Below are 20,810 nucleotides of genomic sequence, written 5' to 3' on the forward strand. Positions count from 1 at the left end.
GCCTTATTGCTTAATTTTGATGAACCTCAATAGTGGCGGCTACAGTAGATATATATACAAAAATGTCTACTCCTTAGTCTGCCAAGCTCTAGGTTCCAAAATGCATAATGATGCAAATAATCATAAATATGGCACTGCATTTCCATGTTTTGTGCACTAAAAGTTAGTTAGTATGTTGATACCTGAAGCCCGTGCCACCTTCTCTATTTTCAACCCCAAACAGAGCTGCTTGTTTGTTTTTTGTTTCAAAAATGGCTCTTGTCTAGAAAGTTCATGAAACCAAACAATTTTGAAGCAGTTTTGCTTGTTTTATCATATAGCTATATAGAAACCACCTTCAGCAAACACATACTGCAACAAAAATGTACTACATGCACAGGATGGTTCACTTGTGCATATACCAGTTCTGGACTATTTAAGAGAGCATTCTCAGACTATACAATACTTTTGTTTATTTGGCTCTGTGGCATCGTGCTGATACTTTCAGTGTTAGTGGCAGACAGAAGCAGGCTTTACATTTTTAAAACATGTCCTTTGGCTGTAATCCTTATTAAGCTGCATAGCATAACCATGACATTTAATACTCAGTAATAAACAGCTTTAAAATACCTACAGAGAGGCCAGTTTAAAAAGAATATTGACATGTTTTTGAACAAGAATCAATACAGCTCTGGGTCTTGGTGTAAAGCAGCAGAGATTATTTGGGTTTTCAACACATTTTCAGTTGCAACCATCTATCTTAGTCCACAAGTAGCTGTGAAAGGACACTTGATATCTGCAGTGTTTAGCGGAAAAGGGAAAGAATAAATGGTTTATGAACCATTGACCTCTCACAGACTGGCCTCTACACTGTGACTCAGATCTACAGTCTCTCTATAAAGCCCTTTTCACATCTCATAGAATGAAGGGAAGACCACAGGGAAAAACTACACACTTCAAATATGGTCTATAGAGTCAGAAAAAGAGGGGAAAGGGAAAAACTTTCTCTTTTAAAATACATTTTATTATGTAGAAACCAAAGACAAAATGTACATTATTAACATCATAATGGTAATCACAGACTGACGTTAATGAAGCTTGAGTTCTTTCAGAGAGTCGACTTCACACATTAGAAATGCTAATATCTTGTTCTAGTGTTGCAGTCAGCAGGTATAAAACAACACAACATGTTAACATCAAGAAAAACAATGCTATGATACAAACATAAAAAAGACTAGATTTCTGCATTCAGAATGAACCTCTATAAACAAATCCACCTACCCACACCCACTCGCACATATGGGTAATGTTAATGTAGTTTCAGTAAGAGGATTGCTTTAGGCCTAATTCTAATGGGATGTGTAGCAGGATTCACAAAACAACTGTACTTCACTCTGAGAATTAACTTTGTAATATACTACACAAAACATAGACGAAACACGAAAAGTAAAGCGTAACGAACGAAATTAGAATAAAGCAGACACTGTGTGCTGCATCGTTTCAGCCTCTTTTTAGTGTAACTAAACTTTTCTGACGAGGTTACCCACCTAGAGTTATCCTTAAAGGGTTGATTTTGAGACAGAAAGCTGTGGTTCATGTGTTATTTCCCCTTCAATCGTCAGTCTTCTTAACCCATCACGAGTGTCATACAGTCAATCAAGAAGCTCTCTCAGAGGCCACTTGTGAACCAGGCTCCCCCAGAAATTACTGACTGACAATCTCCCCTCTTTAAAAGGCCAGATAATAATCTGATGCTTCAAATCACTGCACCAAGGTGATTTCCATTATTGTCTTTAATTAAAAGTCCATCAACATATTGTTTCATGCCAGAGCATAATAATGACTCCTTAACAATGGATCTCATAGGCAACCTGTGATCCGAACAGGAGACTCTGACTGAGGAAGAGCTCTTCTGGGTCTGTTGTTAGGGGCCCCTCTCCCCCATCCGCTGGGTTTCTGCGTAGTCCCAATCCCCCCGATCGTGTCAGAGTCTGAACCATTTCGTGATCGAGGAGAGCCTCCTTCATGCCCTTCTGTTGGACAAACCCGCTCATCATGGGACATGCAGATGAAGTGGAACCCAGGACCGGCTTGGCTCGGTTGAGTACGTACATCTCGTGGCCATGGTCATCGCGGTACTCCTCCAGCTGCGCAAAGGTGGTGGGTCCATCAGAGTAGTCGTTCACATAGAGGATGCTCTCTTCCTTGCTCGTGCAATAGGAGCCAGTGTCATCTTTCTGATACTGCTGGTGACGAGTGTAGATCATAATCAAGAGGAGAACAGCAGTGAGTGCCAGCAAGGAGATGCCAACAGCAATAGCAGTCTGTGTGGCAGGGCCCAGGGCATTAAAGTCCATGCTGTCTTGCTCATACAGAGGCTCCTGGCTAACATCCACAACCTCAGGCTGGTAAAAGGAGTTGGACGAAGATGAAACATAGGAGTGAGTGTTCAAACGAGGCCAAAACTGAGATGAATAGGAGGAAGAAGACATGTTGACTGCTAGGTGGAAAGTAACCCTAGCCACACCACCAGGGTTCCAGGCCTCGCATTCGTAGCGCCCAGCATGTGCTACGGTGACATTGCTGAGAAACAGCATGCCGCTGCCCATGTCTGGATCAAAGCTGTCCCTCTCGCCACCTTCCTCAGTTCCACGTACAGGCCCGTGGATTGCTCCAACACCTCCCACCTTGATCCCCCCACTGCTTGGTAAGGCTGTCACCGCTCCACCGGCCCCAGGCCTAAACAGCTCCCCATTGGGTCCCAGCTCTTGAACCAGGCCTCGAGGTGACAACTGTGGTTTACCATGGGAGGCTTTTTTCCAAGTCACTTGAGGCTGAGGGTATCCCGAGGCCTGGCAGGAGACTCGAAGACTCTCTCCTAGGCGAACGGTCAGGTGGCTTGGCTCGAGCTGCACTACTGGAGGGATGCAGACCAGACTGTTTGGAGGTACCTCCACCAGGCTGAGGTGGGAGAGGCGAGGAGGTTCAGAGCACATTAGCCGACGCTGCTCTGCAGAACTCAAGAGACGCTGTCCGTCTTCGCTTATCCAGGTTTTCAGCCAGCCAAGAGCGCAATCACAGCGCCATGGGTTCTCTATAGGGGAATGAAAGAAAGCAGTTAAGGAAACAGACATAAACGGAACGCAGTTTTCAAGGTCAAAATTAACCTAGCATAAATCTGATAGCATGGTGGAAAGTAACCCTGGCCACCTGCATGATCTACTGAAGTGGATTTGTTAAATATATTTTTTTGTTCATGTAATATCAACTTTCTAATTCAATTCAGTTAATCTATCCATCAATTCTCTTCCACTTATCCAATCAGGGTCAAGGGGGGCTGGAACCTATCCCAGCTGCTGTAGAGTGAGAGGCGGGGTACACCCTGGACGGGTTGCCAGCCTGTCGCAGGGCTACCACAGAGAGACAGATAACCATTTGCACTCACATTTACACCTGTGGGCAATTTAGATTTACCAAGATTTCAAACCCAGGACATAAGAAACTTCCAGCAGAACCAGGCTCTGCCGTGACCAGTTGAGGATAATGGGAGTGAGACAGGACAAAAAACATATTGTGGTGCTGTGGAGTTCTTTTGAGCCCACCGCAAGACCATGGGCCTTAGTAATCAAGACTAAATCATTGTTCATGTTTATAGTCACAGAGACATCATAGAGCTGTTTAAATAATAACAAAAACAGACTGTGTACATTTTTTACACTCTTTGGGACATATAGACAGTGACAAAAATGTCAAACTTGGAGAGAAGTTCACTCTTTGAATCCATTAATGCCTCTGTCATTAAATGTAATGAGTGTGAAGTTGGGATTGTTGCTTTCTTGGAAGTTACAGTAAGGGTCAGTCCAACTTTAGAAAAGTGTGGGAGGAGGGATTACCAGATTTTATCTGAGTAAACAGGCTCCTCCACATGAGGTCCCATTAATTAGCTGTTTTGTTAATTTAGTTGGCTTTTTCCTCTGGTTTTAATTCTCGGAAGTCTGCCTGCTGTGACCCGCTGTTATAATTTCATTGGTAGAGTGTGAATTTCAGTGGTTGGAAATACATTATTGCAGGGGTGTGAGTTATTCGGAAGTGTGGAAAGAGAGAAGTTTTTCAAGGCACCTTGAATTAAAATCAGTGTTGGATGATTCTATCATATTATAGTAACACTTAATATAATCTAGGAATTCTACCCACCTGTAACACGGAGCACCTGCAGACTGACAAGCGGTTTGAGTGATGAAGCTCCCAGGGTGCGGAGGTGATTCCTGCTGAGGTCCAGCAAGGCCAGAGACGACAATCCAGACAAGGCTTGCTCAGCTAGCAGCTCAATGCTGTTTTCTTGCAAGTGGAGTTCCTGCAGACGCTGCAGACAGCAAAAATGGCACAAAGCAGGGGAAGCAGAGGTAAGTATAAAATGTGCAAGTTCATAAGGGATAGAATTATCCAGTATAGTGACAGGAGGGTGTCTCAGCTCCACCTGAGTCAGTCTGTACTGTATTACCACATGCTAGGGATTAAGGAGACATCAGTCACGAATAAGACTTAGGCTACGTTCCCACTGCAGCTCTTAATGTTCAATTCTGATTTTTTGATCAAATCCAATTTTTTTGTCTGCTTGTTCACACTACAAATAAAATGCGACAGCAAATGCGCTCTAGTGTTAACCCTCAAAGCGGCCCGCATGTGCAAAAGAAGACGTCACACACAACTCGCTCTGTTTAGACCCAGACCAAACAGTATTGTTTGACTGATGGCCCTTAATATAAAGACTTGTTTCGGACTTTACGTTTCCCAATTTTGCTTTAAGTTATAAAGTTATTTTGTTATTTACATATGGCCCAATAATTATCCTTATTGCTGTTTTTTGAGGAGCGGTGCTTCAAAGGATAGTTGCAGATTTCTGTCAGAATCTGCAGATTATACAGTACAAATAAAATGTTCACGTTTCTCCAACGTTGTCTTCCCAACAGTTTCACTGGATGGCCAGGAAGCGTTCGCGATGTCTTCTTGAGCGCTTCTCCGGCGCTGATAATTGGCGTCTGGATTTAATGCAACATGACCATTCAAACAGCAGTCGCTTTCTAAAACATCAGATATGTATCGGATTCAGTACCACATACGAAAGTGACCCAGGTCGGATTTGAAAATATCGGATTTGTGCCGTTCACACTGTCATACCATGATTGGATATGGGTCACATAGGGTCAAAAAAGTCAGATTTGATGCGCTTTTGCCTGCAGTGTGAACGTAGCGTTAAATTTGAAGACATCATTCTGTAAAAACATTCTATATTTGTTTCCTAGAACACCTATTTCAAAGTTTGCATTAATTATTTCCAACTAATACATTCGGGCTGACACAACCTAACCTGTAGTCCTCTGAAGGTGTGGTCCTGGACTCGAGTGATCTGGTTGCCGGCGAGATACAGGATCCTTAGGTGCTCCAGACCCCGAAACATATCAGAGGTAACCAGGTGGATGAGGTTACCATTAAGGGCCAGCTCCAGCAGCTGCCCCTGCCCGAGAAAAGCCCCGGGCTCCAGGGCTGAGATGCTGTTGTTCTGCAGGTATAGATAATGGAGGCTGCCAAGGCGAGTCAGGTCCTGAAGACGGATCTGCACTATCGCGTTGTCCTGGAGGAAAATGGTCTTTATGGACGACAGGGTAAATGAAATTAGCAGAGTGATCACACATTGATTACATTAGGGAAACAGAAGATAGGATGTGAGGTTTCATCTGAGGTTTGTTTTGTACAAGAAAATGAGTGTGGCTTATACAGTAGCTGTGCTGCACTCAGCGGGTAGAAATTAACCACACAATGGATTAAACCAGAAACAGATCCACCTTGAAACACTGTCTCACTGGGCTGTGCATGTTAAATGTAGTCATGTGTGGTGTTCCATATACCGCAGAATGAACTAGTTCACAGTTATGATAATCTTACTAATTCTAATGATGTCTGTATGCTCTAAACCTATCATCGGTAATCATTGTTCATCTGATCTTTCTCAAATCTGGCATATGTGTTGCTTAGAATCCAAATAACATCCAAAGTATGTAAGCTTCAGATAGGTTTGGCTGAGTGGTTCTCATATCAGCTCACTTGTCTGCGATCCTACTCTCCCAATAGGATCCATCACTAATTTCAAGTCATAATGAATACAACATGATTTTAATTGAGTAAAATGTGTTGACTTAACAAACCGGAACTTTGACCCTGAGAGATCTGCACTCCACTGTGAGGCTGGAACAGCGACAGCCGGAGGGACAGCCCAGAGACGGCTAAGGGTATGCTTTACTATGTTACTGAAAAGTTTCGAGCCTCTGTTTCTGAACCAGATCTGCCCCTTTGCCCTACACGTTCAGTTTCAAAACACCGGGTGAAGACATAGACATTCAAAATCAGGCTTCATATTGAGCCTCCACAATGAGTGATGTCACAGTGGCTAGGTCCATCTTTTATTTACATCTTTTAGCTGCAGCCAACAATCTGCCTGTTCTGCAGAGCCCCACTTTGAGCCGGCACAGTCACATCCACGCACATTCTGCGAGTGCAACCTTCTTGTTGTCAGTATATGATTACCTGCATGTGATGTGTTTAGGGGCCATCTGTAAATTGAGAAGGACATGGGTTATATTCTGCCTGAATGAGCACTGTGGTAGTAATGGTAGTTGGTTGCGTTTCACGTGTCTTAGTCAGAAATCACAGGTCTTTTAAGTCAGCATATCCCCAAAAAAGAACATTAGACTGAGTTTTTTTATGAGACGTGCTTTCTGCGTTGGATCTGGCATGCACAATTTTGCAGCTTGATTGGTAATATGCATTCATCTGTGACGCTTCCTTGGAAGAAAACACGGGGGCCACGAGGTAAAGTGTGATGGACGAGATAGACCTGCTGATTGAGGTTAATGGAACAATTTATGCAGGGCATGCTTTACATTAATATTCATGAGCTGCAGTGATGTTGGGGGGGGGGGGGGGGGGGGGGTTGAACCCAAGAGGAAAAAAAACCACGGCATAATGTTAAACATCTTCGCAACAGATGATCAGAGCTGTGCAAGAGTCGCGCTCTGAGCAAGAATGAATAATTACACAGCCAACAGCGCAGCCCTTCCCTCAGGCTTACATCAAAGAGGGTCACGGTGAATTGATTAACCACAATCATTTCAGGGTAATAAGAATGGATCAGAGAGGAAGTCAACTGAAAACCTCTGGTGTGCATGTGTGTGTGTTTGGATGGGGCGGGGGCACGGGCAACTAGTGCTCTAACATACAGTCCAACTGACCTCGGTGACAGACGGGATGCCCTGTGGGATTTCTTTGACCCCGAGAGATCCGCATTCCACTGTGAGGCTGTAGCAGCGACAGCTGGAGGGACAGCCCAGGGACGGCTGCGGGATGAGGACTAGGATGATCAGGATTAGTCTGGAGAACCACAAGAGGCCCATGACGGCTTTACAGTAGGTCTTCAGAGGCAGAACCTGAAAAGATGGGAAAAAAGGGGAAAACATTTCTCTCTTCTTGGTTAATGCACTTTATTCTCAAAGCAGAGACTGACAGCAGCTCCAGATGTGCTGTTAAAGCATATAACTGTGAAATGGCAAGGGAGGATTGACAAGAAAGCAAGCAAAAACAAGCGTATCTCTTCATCCCCAGCTATTATCCATTCAACTGTGTCTATTCTGCGGGACTGCAGCAGCTTCTATTATAGGCTTCAATTAATTAAAGATGTGATAAAAGATGTTCAGGTTGCCTCAAGGACCTCTCTCTTGTCTGCTTAATGCATGCACAAACACACTCTCCCTCATTTTCGGTCTCTTTCTTTGTCTTACAATCACGCACACACACAAATGTGTAGCAAAGAGTCACGGTCTCTGTTTTGAACTCTGTAATCTCAGAAAGCACATTTACCTCCTCAAAGCAACTCTCCAGTGGTAACCAGCTCTAATCATCTGATCAAAACCATCAGCATCGGCTGCTCGCTGCACCTTACAGCAACGTCTTGCTTTGATATAAACCCATCGCAGAGCAACTCATCCATGCACTTCTTTTTTTCCGCCCGTTTTGGTTTTTTTTTTCTTTTCTTTTTTTTTGCATCTATACGGTCCAGAAGGGATTTATTGTTCTGCTTGGTTGCTCACATCAAAACTCAATGCTGGCCGGCAGTGTTCAAAATAGTTAATCTGCAGCAGGTCACACGAGGATACCGGAGGGCTGGAGATGTAATATGCACTGAAATGTCACACTGAGCCTGTCATTCTGTCCCCGTGACAGCAGGTTGATTTACCGTGCTTTACTGTGCCACCTGCCTCGTCCTGGAGCAGCTTCTTCCAGCAGAGAAGACGATGTCTCATTGATCCAATCTAAAATCTCACATTGTTAGAAAACATTCGCTCGTACCCCGGCCCCCGTTAAGCTTGTCTAACTTGTGAAAAATCCTAGTTTACTTAAAGAGTCTCCCGGACAGATAACTGATAGCATTTGCATCTTGCTCGGAACGATCTGAAGATCGTTTAGTCTATTAATCATCAGAATGCACACAGCTCTCATTAAAGCTAAATGATGAAAGGGTCCTGTGCCTGAAATAAACTGTGACTGATAAATATTTCATTTGCCGGGTGTTTGAACTCTTCTGTCGGACCGATATCAAGCCTGTCCACGCCATAGGCAGCGTTATAATCCAGACGAAATGCCTAAGCGTAAAAGTACTGGGATTGCTGTTTCAGTGGCTGAGAAGTAATTCTCAGTGCGGTCACGCTGCAGTATTAAGCAAATACGAAATAAAACTGGATTATTTTTTTTTTAACATTGTGTGTTTCATTTAGAGCACATTTGCAAGGGTAGCCAGCTTGATTAATACAATGTGACCTACATAAGCTTTTCAATCGTCTCCTCTCACCAAAAAAACACTTATTAACAAAAGCATGCCATTTCCTCTCTGGAGCTCGCCAAACAAGCATGCAGAGAAATTAGGTATTTCTATTGTTGGGAAGAGAAAGCACAAAAATTGAATTCTGAATTAGGCCTTGGTCTGTCATTGAGCCTTTGTTACTTCTCACAGTGAGATGACTTCTAAATAGCTTTGACTTAACTTGAAAAGTGTCAGAAGGGGAACCGGAGAGGAAGACGCCTGCCCTCGGCTAAGAATACACTCAGAACAGGGTGCACAGTCAGATATTTGTTGTTAGAACATGAGCCCAACATCAATGCAAACGACGCACTGCCAGAATACAGCTCGTGCATTTCTCTCCTTGCTTCCAGGGCTGCTCAGTTTTTTAAAAACCGCACGCATACAGAGTCTGGATGGCCCACACACAAAGGGTACCCATGGAGTCATCAGGTTCTGCAAACTGAAAGGACTCAGTGACAAAAATAACACAACGGGCGGGGGCAGGCTTCTTTAAATAATGCTGCTGACACTTGTTTTGCAGTACAATGTATACTCCACTTTTTCTAGATTCAGCAGAGACTTGACTTTTATCTTTTGTTTTGCTGATGTGGGATTTTGGTGGTAAGAGGTCAATTTGTTCATTTCTGTCTCGGTAATCCCTCGCGGAACACGCGGTAATCTGCACAATCAGATGCTTGTTAGCTAAGCCTCTGTCTGTGCTGTCCACGTTTTTGTGGAGGGAGGCGCTTTGTTCGGCATAAAAAAAAAACGAGGTCAGCAATATATCTTTATTGACCACGTGGGAAAGTGTACATAAGATGATTAAGGCTTGTTGGTTTGTAGAGCGAGCCAAGAGTCAGGGAGAGAGCGGCCGCAGAGACCTGCCAGGGCAGATGTCAGTCAACAAATGCCAAAGGAAATCTAATAAACCTGGCATCACACAAAGCCCTGCTCAGCATTCACCAGCAGCTCCTAACGTCCGCCCACGCACATCTCTGCAAACATTATTTTGCACTGGACTTGTTTATTTGGGCATTTCTGAATTACAAATGTCTCTTTTGCTCTTGACACAGTGATCTGTTTCTGCAAACAAAATCATCACCCACTGGTGAACAGTTACATTCTGGCTGACCAAACACTCACAGCGCCGACAGCTCGCTCTTGTTTTTGCCAAGAAGGGTAGGTGTTGATATGTCAGAGGTGCAGCAGACTAGCCAGAGTGCTGGAGGCGGGAATCAAAGTTCACATTCCCGCGTTGCCATCGGTGCAGGTCGGCCTCATCCGTTGTTATGGTAACTCTCGCAATCAGGGAAGTTTCTGCTTGCAGGGCCTGAAGGCCAGCCACAGTTCCTGTGAGCTGCTGTTAGGCAAACAACTCTGCAGAAATAGAAGCTGTCATTTCCAGGGGAAAATTGCTCACAGGCACTTGAGCTATGTGATGACCCAGAGCTAAATTGTAAATTCTCTCTCTCACTCTCTTTTTTTGGTTCTGAATCTCTTTCTCTTTTTCCAGCTTCAACTTTTCCCTCCCTCTTTCTCTCCTTGTTCCCTTCACAGTTTCCTTGAAAAGCCGCCATCATTTTCCCTTTCCATAGTCTCTGACCTCTCTCTTTTCTCATCGCCTGTCCTTCAGCTCTGACTGACAGGTGCTAAATCATTTGTCTCCGAGCATCCTTTTGTCCACAAATAAACCGAGGGCCAAGGCTCCGGCAGTGCACTGTGGCACTAACCCAAGAGTAACACACTGACTTTGAGAGATAGTCTTGTTGGTGCGCACCAAAATGCACAAACACACACAGGAGCGCTCATGAACATGCAAAGCACGCCTACAATACAACACTCATATACAAGCACCAGCCACCAACGTTCAGGGACACACACTCTTGACTGGCAGACGCACACACACATAGAGGAAGACGCTCATATGCTTATGCGCTCGCACATCTTGTCTACAACCAGCAGCAGCTATCATCATTCACAGACACAGACAAGTCAAACACTCACATATTTTTGTGTCAGCGGTAAAGGAAGCTCTGCTCAGTTAATAAGTCTGCATTGATTTCTTTATTTTTCCACTATTACTCCGTCCAGTTGGGCTCTGCAACCATTGATTTTCACCGTGAAAGCAGTGGGGAGGGGAGCTGGCATTTGTGAATGTCTGTGTTGAGGAGAAACAGAGTAAATGACTGCATGTTGCTTATTGCTGGGTTACTTGTGTGTGTGTGTGCCTGTCTGTGTGTGTCTAGCTCACTGTCAGGTTGCCTCGAGCCAAATCACCCTCTGAGCAGCAGCAGCACTCCGCCACCACTCCCAGAGGAGCATTTACTCTAAAACCTTCACTCCCTCTCCGCGTACTAAGACAAACTCGATAAATCTTTGCTATTTAAGAGTTCACATGATAAACTGCTGTGACACGTCTGTCTGTGACGTGGAGGCTGTTGTTGCTAATGTAAGCTGGCAAGCAGATAGACTCTGAAGGTATTGACATATTCTGCACGGAGCCTCGAATAAACCCACAAACTCTGATTTTGTTTTGAGGTTCATGCGACGCTTTATACAGGCTGCTGCTCTGGCTGAAACTGCAACCATGAGCGGAGCAATTTAGAAATATCAGCGTACGGTGTCTCTCGCAGGCTCAACAAGTCTGTGTGCTGGAATCCTTGCAAGTCAGTTTGATTTGCGACTGATAATTGAGAACTAAAAGCACAGCGGCGACTGCAGCGCTGCATAATCAATATTCCATTCCATTTTCCACATAAGATTTATTTTTATGCCTTCGTGGCCCGGGAAGGGTGGCTGAAACATCACGTCATAATTGCTCACAGCTCAGGAGAAGGTTTTCGACCCGTTTTAGCCTTGCGACTTGTTTTCTGTTGCTCCATGCCTTCTTTTTCGTTTTTTTTCTCCCCCAAATCTGGTTAGTATGATGAAATACAAGCAACACTGCAAAAGCAGTGTGTCAGAAAATGTCTGACATAAAAATAAGGCTGCTGCTATATCACATGTATATCTTATTATATATGAATAGAACAAACTAATGTGGCCAAAAATGTAACAAGTTTAAATTCATAGTTTTTTAAAATGCATTTTAAACCTTTTTTCTAGGGTGTGCTTTTGCTTCTGTTTTGCTATTTTAGACAATTAAATTGTACTCAGACAACAGGTGTAGAGTGCGACCCTAACTGACAAAGTACACACAGCTAACAATTCAAAGGAAACCAGACAAAGTAATAAATCAGTCATTGTATTTGTACCACCATGAAGGTGCTGTACACAGTCCACTATATACTGTATACTGACCATGGATGGATTTAATGCAAAGCAAAAGCATTTCATTTTCACTAACCAAGAACCTTTTATAAAAGAATACAGAGCATGAAACTGCTGCCCACTTACTAACAGACTACATGATTATAATAAGAGGCAAACACACATACATCAGTCTGGGAACCTCACTAACTAGCCTCTGGGAGGAGGAGCCAAATTTCCAGATCTTCTGCTTTAGCCACGATATCAGTATATCCAGGTCTATGCTTGCTATTTGATGGATTGGTGATGGATTACCTGCTCAAACATGATTGGTTAAGTCAGACTCAGACCACAAATACAATGCAGACAGTTTCAGTTAGCAAAACTTTGGCCCATTGTCTTCCGTTTCTTCCGATTCAAAATCAAATCAAATCAAATCACTTTTATTGTCACATCACATGTGCAGGTACATTGGTACAGCACATGTGAGTGAAATTCTTGTGTGCGAGCTTCACAAGCAACAGAGTTGTGCAAAATACAAAAATGTAAACAAGCAAAATACAAATGTGGAGACACTTGCTTGTAGACGCTGCACAAACAGTGAACACCATGTTTAAATCTCTTACAAATTTTCTAACAAGCTCCAAAGTTACAGCACTTTGTAATAACCAACATTAGTATATGTGTGTGTAAGCAGATGGACGTTGTCTGGACGGCCTTAATACTTGTTTTTAAAAAAACAGGTGGGCTGTCAGTGACATAAATCACCACACTGTTAACCTGAACGCCATGTTTCGTGTTCTTTTTTCACTAACAGCTGAGCTTTGTTTTCACTTTGAGTTGACTAGCTTTTAGGTTAGGAGTCGGCACCTGCTTTGGTTTAAGCTACAATGATTAGACAAGTGCAGCAACTGTATCACAGCCGCCTTTATCATTTATGGCACAGATTCAACATTCCCCAGAGATTTTGGTCCACATTGATGTAATAGCATCACACAGTTGCTGCAGATTTGTCAGCTGCATATCCATTATGCAAATCCCCTCTTCCACCACATCTGGGGATTGTAGAGACCATCTGACCTCATTGTCATGATCAAGAAACCATTCGGTATAAGATGATCTGAGCTTTATGACACGATGTGTTATCCTGCTGGAAGCAGCCATCAGGAGATGGGTACACTGTGGTCAATACTCGGGTAGGTTACGGTGTTTAAATAATGTTCAAAGTGTGCCAAGAAAATATGCTCAACAGCATTACAGCAGCAGCAGCAGCCTGAATCATTAACATAAGGGAGGATCGATCCATGCTTTCACTTTGTTTATGCCCAGTTCTGACCCTACCATCTGGATGAGAAACAGACACATCAGATCTAGCAACATTTTTCCAATCTTCTGTTGTTTACTTTCAGTGGCCCCATGCGAATAGTAGCCTCAGTTTCCTGTTGTCAGCTCACAGGAGTGGCACCTGGAGTGATCCTCTACTGCTCTAGCCCATCTGCTTCAAGTTGTGGCTTCAGAGATGCTCTTCTGCCACCTTAGTTGTTACAGGTGGTTATTTGAGTTGCTGTTGCCTTCCTGTCTGCTCCAAGCAGTCTGGCCATTCTCCTCTGACCTCTGGTTTCAACAAGACATTTTGGTTCAGCGAATTGCCACTCGCTGGATATTTTCTCTTTGTTCGACCGTTCTGTGTAAACCCTAGAGATGGTTGTGTAGGAAAATCTCAGCAGTTTCTAAAGTACTCAGACCAGCCCCCGTGGCTTTCACAACACCACTATAATGGTCACTTAAATCACCCCTCTTCCCCACTCTAATGCTCGGCTTGAACTTCAGCAGATCGTCTTGATCATATCTGCATTCCTAAATGTGCTGAGCGGCCAAAACTGAGTGGGTACTTAGAGCGAGCTGTTTCTTGTATCCAGTCCTTATGATAAGCCAAACTAACTTTGGCTCTAACTTCATCTTTACAGCATGGTGTCAGTCTTCCTGCCTGAAGAAATTATAGTTAAGTGCAAATTTTGAGAGAACAATAAACATAAATGAGCCAATTGTGTGTTTGTGTATGCGTGCCTCAATTACTCACTTAGTAAACACTGCTGGCAGCAGGCTGTGTCACCTTTTCGAACACAACGTCACACATACGCATGTGCTCTCTCACAACTTTTTTCCATTTTCACAGACATTTTCCTCCAGCCTCTCTCTGTCGCACACTGTCCATTCTAATTGTCAAGCTTGGTGGATGCGATCAGTCCTAGCCGTTTCTCTCACAGTAGCCGCATCTGACAGGCTGCCTAATTTGCCCCAGATTAAAATAAGCAGTTTGACTGATTGATTTATTTTAATATTTATATACATTTTGGTCCGTTTTCATCAGTCGGGCTTCAAACCTCTTGTTTTTCTGCTGTGCCCAGTACGACACTGACAAACACCACTCACGTTTGAAGGTTTAAGGATGGATGAGATCAGACAAGTTTGAAGGCAAATGCTGGGAAGACAGATCATCCTGTATGGCAAAGCAGAACAATCCCTTCCATTCTTATATTTCCCTGGATTTGACAGAAGCATTAACTTGAATGGATTTTCTTTTCTATGCGACTGTTTTCTTTTAAGCGGCTGCCCCCCCACCCCCTCCCCCATTGTTCTGGATGGACGAATCTGAATTGTAAATATTGTTTATAGCAGTCGAGTTGAAAGTGCAGGTATTACTCAAGCAGCAGTGAAACTGTGTGTGAAAGCGTATGTGTCCAGAAATGAAATGAAATGCTCCGATAATGATTGCTTATCATCCATCTATATTGCACTTCTGTAATACTTGGGTGTGCAGTGGTTGTCTGCGGTAGGAGCCACTGAATCCTCATAAATTATGTTTCTTTGTTGCCATGGAAGTGACAGCATCTGCTGACTCCAAGTAATGGATGTCAGGTGTGTGTCAAATTGCACTCTGACACCTAGCCTATACTGTGGTTATCTGTACAGTCTGGCATACAGGCAGGAATTAATGAAACTTTAACAGAATCTGCTTCTTTTTTTTTTCTCATGAATTTCTTATTTCAGCTGATCTTTGCCATCTGCCCGTATCAAGTCAGGCCAGAATTGAGGGTACTATACAATTACAGCCATGAGACATTTCAGTCATCATTGTCTGGCAGACAGTAGCCAATGAAAAATTAAACATCTCTGCAGCCGTAAGAAGTCAACTTGTCTGTACGGATATGTCCACGGAAGACAGATTCCCCACCCTCAGAGTTAAACAAACGAGGTCCTATCTAGGGTGGGGGGGGGGGGGGTTGCTGTTTGGCTCCACACCGCTTCATGTGCAGAATAGCAATTAAGCAGAGGCAAGCACATTACAACTCTTGACATTAGGGAAGAGAGACGTCTAAAATTCCAAATAAGAAAGCAGGGTGGTCTTCCTGTAGGGTTACACTACTGCATGCTAATCATATATCACTCTTGGTCCCTCACTTTAAAATATCTCCAATAGCAGCAGCAGCTCGTCAGATAATCTGGATATGCTGCAGCTCTGTCTGCAGTGACATTAGTGTAAGTTGTCTGAAAGGTATTCTACAGTCTAAGAGAACTGTTTAAGCATCGTAGCGCTGACACATGAGGACACAAAGTACAAAGTTCCAAATCACTGCTGTGACCGGATTGCTAATTAATCACGCCTGGAGTTCTGTGTCAAGACAAACAGCAAGAACCTTTGACAGCTGGTCAAACAGTGATGACCCAGTTTATCCGGCAGACCCAGTGCAGTGAGATACAACCGCTCTGCAGCGGAACCCAGAATATGTGACGCTCATCATTCCTCAAGTTTTTTTCTTTTCTTTTCTCTTTGACAGGTGTTGATTCTGTTTCATGGCGGCTGCCTTTTGTGCTGCTGTTGAGCTGTATAGGTCATTATTTATTTATGTGCACTCACTGGCCCATTTGTTAGGTACACCTGCAAAGTATAATGCTGTGCAATGCAATAACCCTGTTATAGTAGTCATGTATACAAAGGTGAGTTTTGAGTGATGCGTGTGTCAGTACGGAATTGGACTTGCAGTATTTGTACTCGATATGTGTGTTATATGTGTTGTATACCGGGAGGTATTTACATTTTTTGTCCGTCTCATGTACAATCATTGTAACAAAAAAGACAAACAAACAAAAATCTGGCATCTTGCAAGGAGAAGTGAGCAGATGCACCAGATTGATTTGAACTACACAAGCATACACAGCAATAACAAGTGATTTAGCACACACACAGTTAGACAGACTTTCCATGTCAGGACTTTACACTAGGCTGCTGAATTTGAAGTCTGTAGGGCGTGTTACTACCCCCCCCCCCCCCCCCCCCCACACACACACACACACTCACAAAAATAATACAAAGACCAGGTTAGATACTGCTGTAGTATTAACACTATACAGAAACGAAAGGGTCTTATTTTTTTTTCACTTCAATTAACATATTCTAGGAACGGTTATATGTCACCTATAAGTTTAAGTAACACGTACTCACAGACAGGGGGAAAAACAACAACAACAAAATCCCCAAAAAGGAATAAAAATATTAAAAATGGTGTTCTCCCCAGCTTCAACTATGAGATGATAATAATAACATTTCCCAAAACAAGCCACCTCTTCTGTTTTACTCCCTTTCTGGTATCTGTGTGAGTGGGCTGCACAGTTTTCTGTTACTTCAACACAGAAAAGGAAAAAACAAACAAACAAACAAACAAACAAACAAACAAAATCAACCAATGTGGATTTAAATCAAACGTCAAACGGGGTCGCTAACAACCGGCAGTATGAGATACCTCAGTCTCACTATCCCAGGCGAGAAAGGAAAGGAAAGCGCATTTAAAACCTACCCTTTTCTTTGCGTGCACGGACTTGGTCTCGGCAGCAGCGGTCGGGCGACTTGAAAGGATAACTATAATAAGAATTTTTAACAATAATAACAATAATTTAAAAACAAAAAGAGGAATTCCACTTGAAATCACAGCAGGGGAAAGCGTCGGAACATTGTTTCCCTCCCTCTGCCCTGCTCGCTCCTGGCTGGGCAGCGCTGAGGAGTCCACACAGGCTGAGCTGCTCCGCTGTAATTGGACGCTGCGAGCCGGAGGAAACTGCTCGCGTCTGCCAGGGCTGGACTTCAGTGCTGATGATGCTCCATTAAGACTTAAGACTCTTGTCTCCCTCCTCTCATATTATTATGCGGCTTTGATTCGTATTCCCCCCTTTCCCCCTGACTTTATCGGTTGCTTTCTTCCAATAGTGACCCACTCTTCTAATTATCTCTGCTTGAACGGACTCCCTCCCCCTTCTCTCTCTCTCTCTCTCCTTCTCGCTCTGTGTGCATGAGTGAGAGAGCAATAGAGATGGAGATCCCTCACTCCTTTTACTCTCATTTATTCACTTTCATAACACACTAGGTGATCCTCTTGCCGCCGTCAACCTTTTGTTACAGTTATTTTTAAGTGACAGTTCCACAGCAGCAGGAAGGACGCTAAAGAAAAAGCGCCACGTTACTGTGAAACAACACATTAGCAGGGAGGGAAGCAGAGTGGTTTCAGCACCACGGACAGCGGCCTCGTCTTTTATTGTGAAAGGTTACGGGCGTGTAAAATGTGATCATCCATGGTCTACTGCTGAGAAAGAGACGCTCATCATATATTTCCGGCTGTGACGACGACAGGAATGAGATTCTGAGTTGAAAAAGTCCTATTTCGATCTGGCCAAGGGCAAGAGAATCCAAGCTGAACCGCCAGCCTCTCAATATCCTGAAAAACCACACTACTCAGTCATACTGCAGACACAGTTCATTACCGGCTGTGTGGCAGAGGATGATTTTGAGCACAGGTTACATTCTATTTTGCAGCATTTTGCAGTCTGCTGTCTTGTACTGTGGCACAATACAAACAACTTTAAAGCTACTGACAGGTAAATAATGTAAATCAATTTGTTCTGCTCCTCTGACAGGTGCCATCCACTCAACAGCAGCAGTCGTTCCCAGCAGGAAAACGTCCCTGCTATGCTGTTATTAATGGCAATTTTCACAAACAGTTATTGTATTAGAACACCAGTAACAGCCCAAGGCCTCCAACATTCCCAGATCCCAGTCTGATCAAGTTTGTATGCGACGTGCAAGAAGAAACCAGATCCATGGAGGTCCCACTCTAAAACCCACAGAACTCAGAAGGTCAGAGGTTCTCTGTTCATATCCTGGAATGGTGGGGACCTACAAAATATTAGACAGGTAATTTAAATATGGTCTGATTAGTGGACAGTTCTCATGGAATTTGGCATTCCTTAAAGTTTTCTTCCCATTGCCTTTCCTTAGGAAAGGCTTATTTACAGCCACCCTGGATCGCCATGGAAACAACACTGGTCCATCCTTTGAGTTAGGTTCCATATTTATTCTTAAACAATCATAGGTCAGTGTTAGGTGACCTAAAAAAAATTCTTTGAAAACACGGACCAGACTAAAAAATTGGTGAAAACGCAACCAATGTCCAAAGAAAAAAAATTGAAAGACATTCAGAAAGCCTACACAACTATTTCCTTGACCGTTTCACTCATAGTGGTCACTACAGTGGACAGCTATTCAAAGGGTGTTTTCTTGTATTTGCGTCAGTGTTGATGGCATACTTGCACATAAACCACTACATTGGACTGATGTGACGCTTCATACCCTGCCACCCACTGGTCGTTTAATGCTCCTATAGGTGTATAAAGTGTTTCACTGTAATTATTGTTATTTAACACTGTCATGCATGAATTATGACAACCTCAATCAGGATTTTTTTCTTTATTCATCTTTTCATGCCTAAAGAATAAAAATACTTAAGAAAAAAAATCCTGATTGAGGTTGTCATAATTCATGCATGAAAGGGTTAAAACCACTTTTTAAAAATAACATGAAACTCTGGCTTCTTGGAAGGAAACTGTAATGAATTGAGGGGTGGTTCAAAACCTTTGCACAGTACCGTATATTGGACATATTGTGTCCTACTCAATGAGCTCCCAGCTCCTGTATCAACCATAGACTGTTTATAAATGATAGACATAGCCACCGTGGAGTTTGGACTGTAAAGTTAGCATTTGGAAAAGAACCATGACAATATTGTTTTTTAGGAATCAGATGTGACCATATCTAGATGAAAGGTTGACATGCATATTTGCCAGATGACAAGCTTTGTTAGCGATCTGATGAATATCTGCTAATGAGTGCTAACAGTCTAATCCTATACTCACCAGCTCTGTTCCATTCTCAGCAAGCCTGATTATTTTTCTTATAACGGCATTAAAAAATACCCAACAGTACAAACACAGTCAACATGTCCAGTCTGATGAGCCAAAATTTGCAGGGGTGAGGCCTAACAGACAGCAAGCAGCTACAGGGTCCTGTCGATTAAAGCAGCCACACTTTTAGATTTTATGTCTTACCAGTATCGATGATGCATGAGTTATTGAAAACAAATCACCCTCTGTACAGTCGTTAGACATAAACTATCCAAAACAATTAGTTTAACTAGGCTGTAAACATGCCTTATAATGCTATTTAGTTGGCCATCTTACAAAGAGAGTCTATGGGGACTGACTTGCTTTTGGAGCCAGCCTCAAATGAGCATTAGAAGAACTTGGTTTCATTTTTTATCCAAAGACGTTACAGCTTGATGTCAACAGCACTCGATTGATCGCATTTTAAATAGGTTTAAACAGCCTACACAATTACTGAATACAGAATTAATGTTAATGTTGATGTGCATTATACTCCTTAGATTGACAAAATATGGTCATTTAGACTCTTTATCCTCTGACACTTTAATGTACGTATACTGTGGCTCTTGTGAGAAATTTAATTGAAATAATTACAAAGAATGAAAAAAACATAGTTTGCATGTGTCAGGGGGCACACAAACAGACATGTCTGGAGGTTAATGAAAATCACTAGTGTCAGTCAAATTGTAAATTGGGTTCACTTTTATCCATAACTTTCAACTTAACGATATCCACCTCTTCTAGCTAATTTTCTCTTTCATCCATTAAACTTCAACTTGAACAGATAGGATATATAAAATACAGTTAAATGGTTGACTCAGTGTTTTTGTTAATAAATAGCTCCAAATGCTAATTATGCAAAATGTCAAACAGGATGAAATTAACGATGTGATCACATTTTTTTCTTCCAATGGGTCGATCGTCTCTTCACTGTAATATCATTATGTCATTATTCAAAGCCATAACTCAGAAACAGGGAGGTTGTAACTATATTTCACCTGGGGGAAGCCACTGAATCAGCTTCGTCACTAAAACTAGGTGCCCTCCCTATAGCTTGAACCTGCCAGACTGATATGTGTGAGTCATCCACTAGTTAGAATTTGCAGCATCTTTGAAGCAACAGTCACGTTTCAAGCACCATCTACACCAGCGGTCTCAGCTTGGTGTTCTGTCAGAATCAGCTTTATTGGGCAAGGATAAATACATTGAGCACATTTGATCCAGTCCTTTTCAAGTCTTCACTGTAAGTTGGGATTCTGGACAGACTTGGCTGGTGGGGGCATTCAGCTGTGAGGTGGTAATTCTTAGTGATGTGCGGATCGATATTGATTGATATTGATACCAGTTATTTATGTTCTAGAATCGATTCTCATATTAAAATATCGATATTTTAGTAATTTGGGGTAAATTTGTAGTTTATCAT

At 42.8% G+C, this 20,810-nt stretch overlaps 1 protein-coding gene across 2 annotated transcripts; it reads right to left on the minus strand.

The window, feature by feature from the left end:
* Positions 1-981: 981 nt before the first annotated feature.
* lrrc24 (leucine rich repeat containing 24) lies at positions 982-17,389 on the minus strand. Of its 2 annotated transcripts, XM_026150446.2 has the most exons (5): positions 16,975-17,389; positions 7,266-7,460; positions 5,348-5,626; positions 4,174-4,342; positions 982-3,073 (listed from the first exon to the last, which is right to left on the minus strand). In XM_026150446.2, exons 2-5 carry the CDS (start codon positions 7,425-7,427, stop codon positions 1,827-1,829), a joined length of 1,857 nt encoding a protein of 618 aa, XP_026006231.2. In that variant the 5' UTR covers positions 7,428-7,460; positions 16,975-17,389; the 3' UTR covers positions 982-1,826. The 2 variants fall into 2 exon arrangements, with proteins under 2 accessions (XP_026006231.2, XP_026006230.2); XM_026150445.2 differs by lacking the exon at positions 16,975-17,389 and having other exon boundaries at positions 7,266-12,898.
* Between the last annotated feature and the right edge of the window lie 3,421 nt (positions 17,390-20,810).

This window comes from Astatotilapia calliptera, chromosome 18 (assembly GCF_964374335.1).
Source record: "Astatotilapia calliptera chromosome 18, fAstCal68.1, whole genome shotgun sequence".
Taxonomy (NCBI): domain Eukaryota; kingdom Metazoa; phylum Chordata; class Actinopteri; order Cichliformes; family Cichlidae; genus Astatotilapia; species Astatotilapia calliptera.

Excerpts from the sequence above, each read along its gene's own strand:
- lrrc24 (XM_026150445.2), bottom strand. The coding sequence starts at position 7,490 with ATGTTTTCCCCTTTTTTCCCATCTTTTCAGGTTCTGCCTCTGAAGACC. Across the intron at positions 5,627-7,265 it reads GCATCCCGTCTGTCACCGAG|ACCATTTTCCTCCAGGACAA; the intron begins GTCAGTTGGACT and ends TCGTCCATAAAG. Across the intron at positions 3,074-4,173 it reads GCAGGTGCTCCGTGTTACAG|AGAACCCATGGCGCTGTGAT; the intron begins GTGGGTAGAATT and ends ATTCCCCTATAG.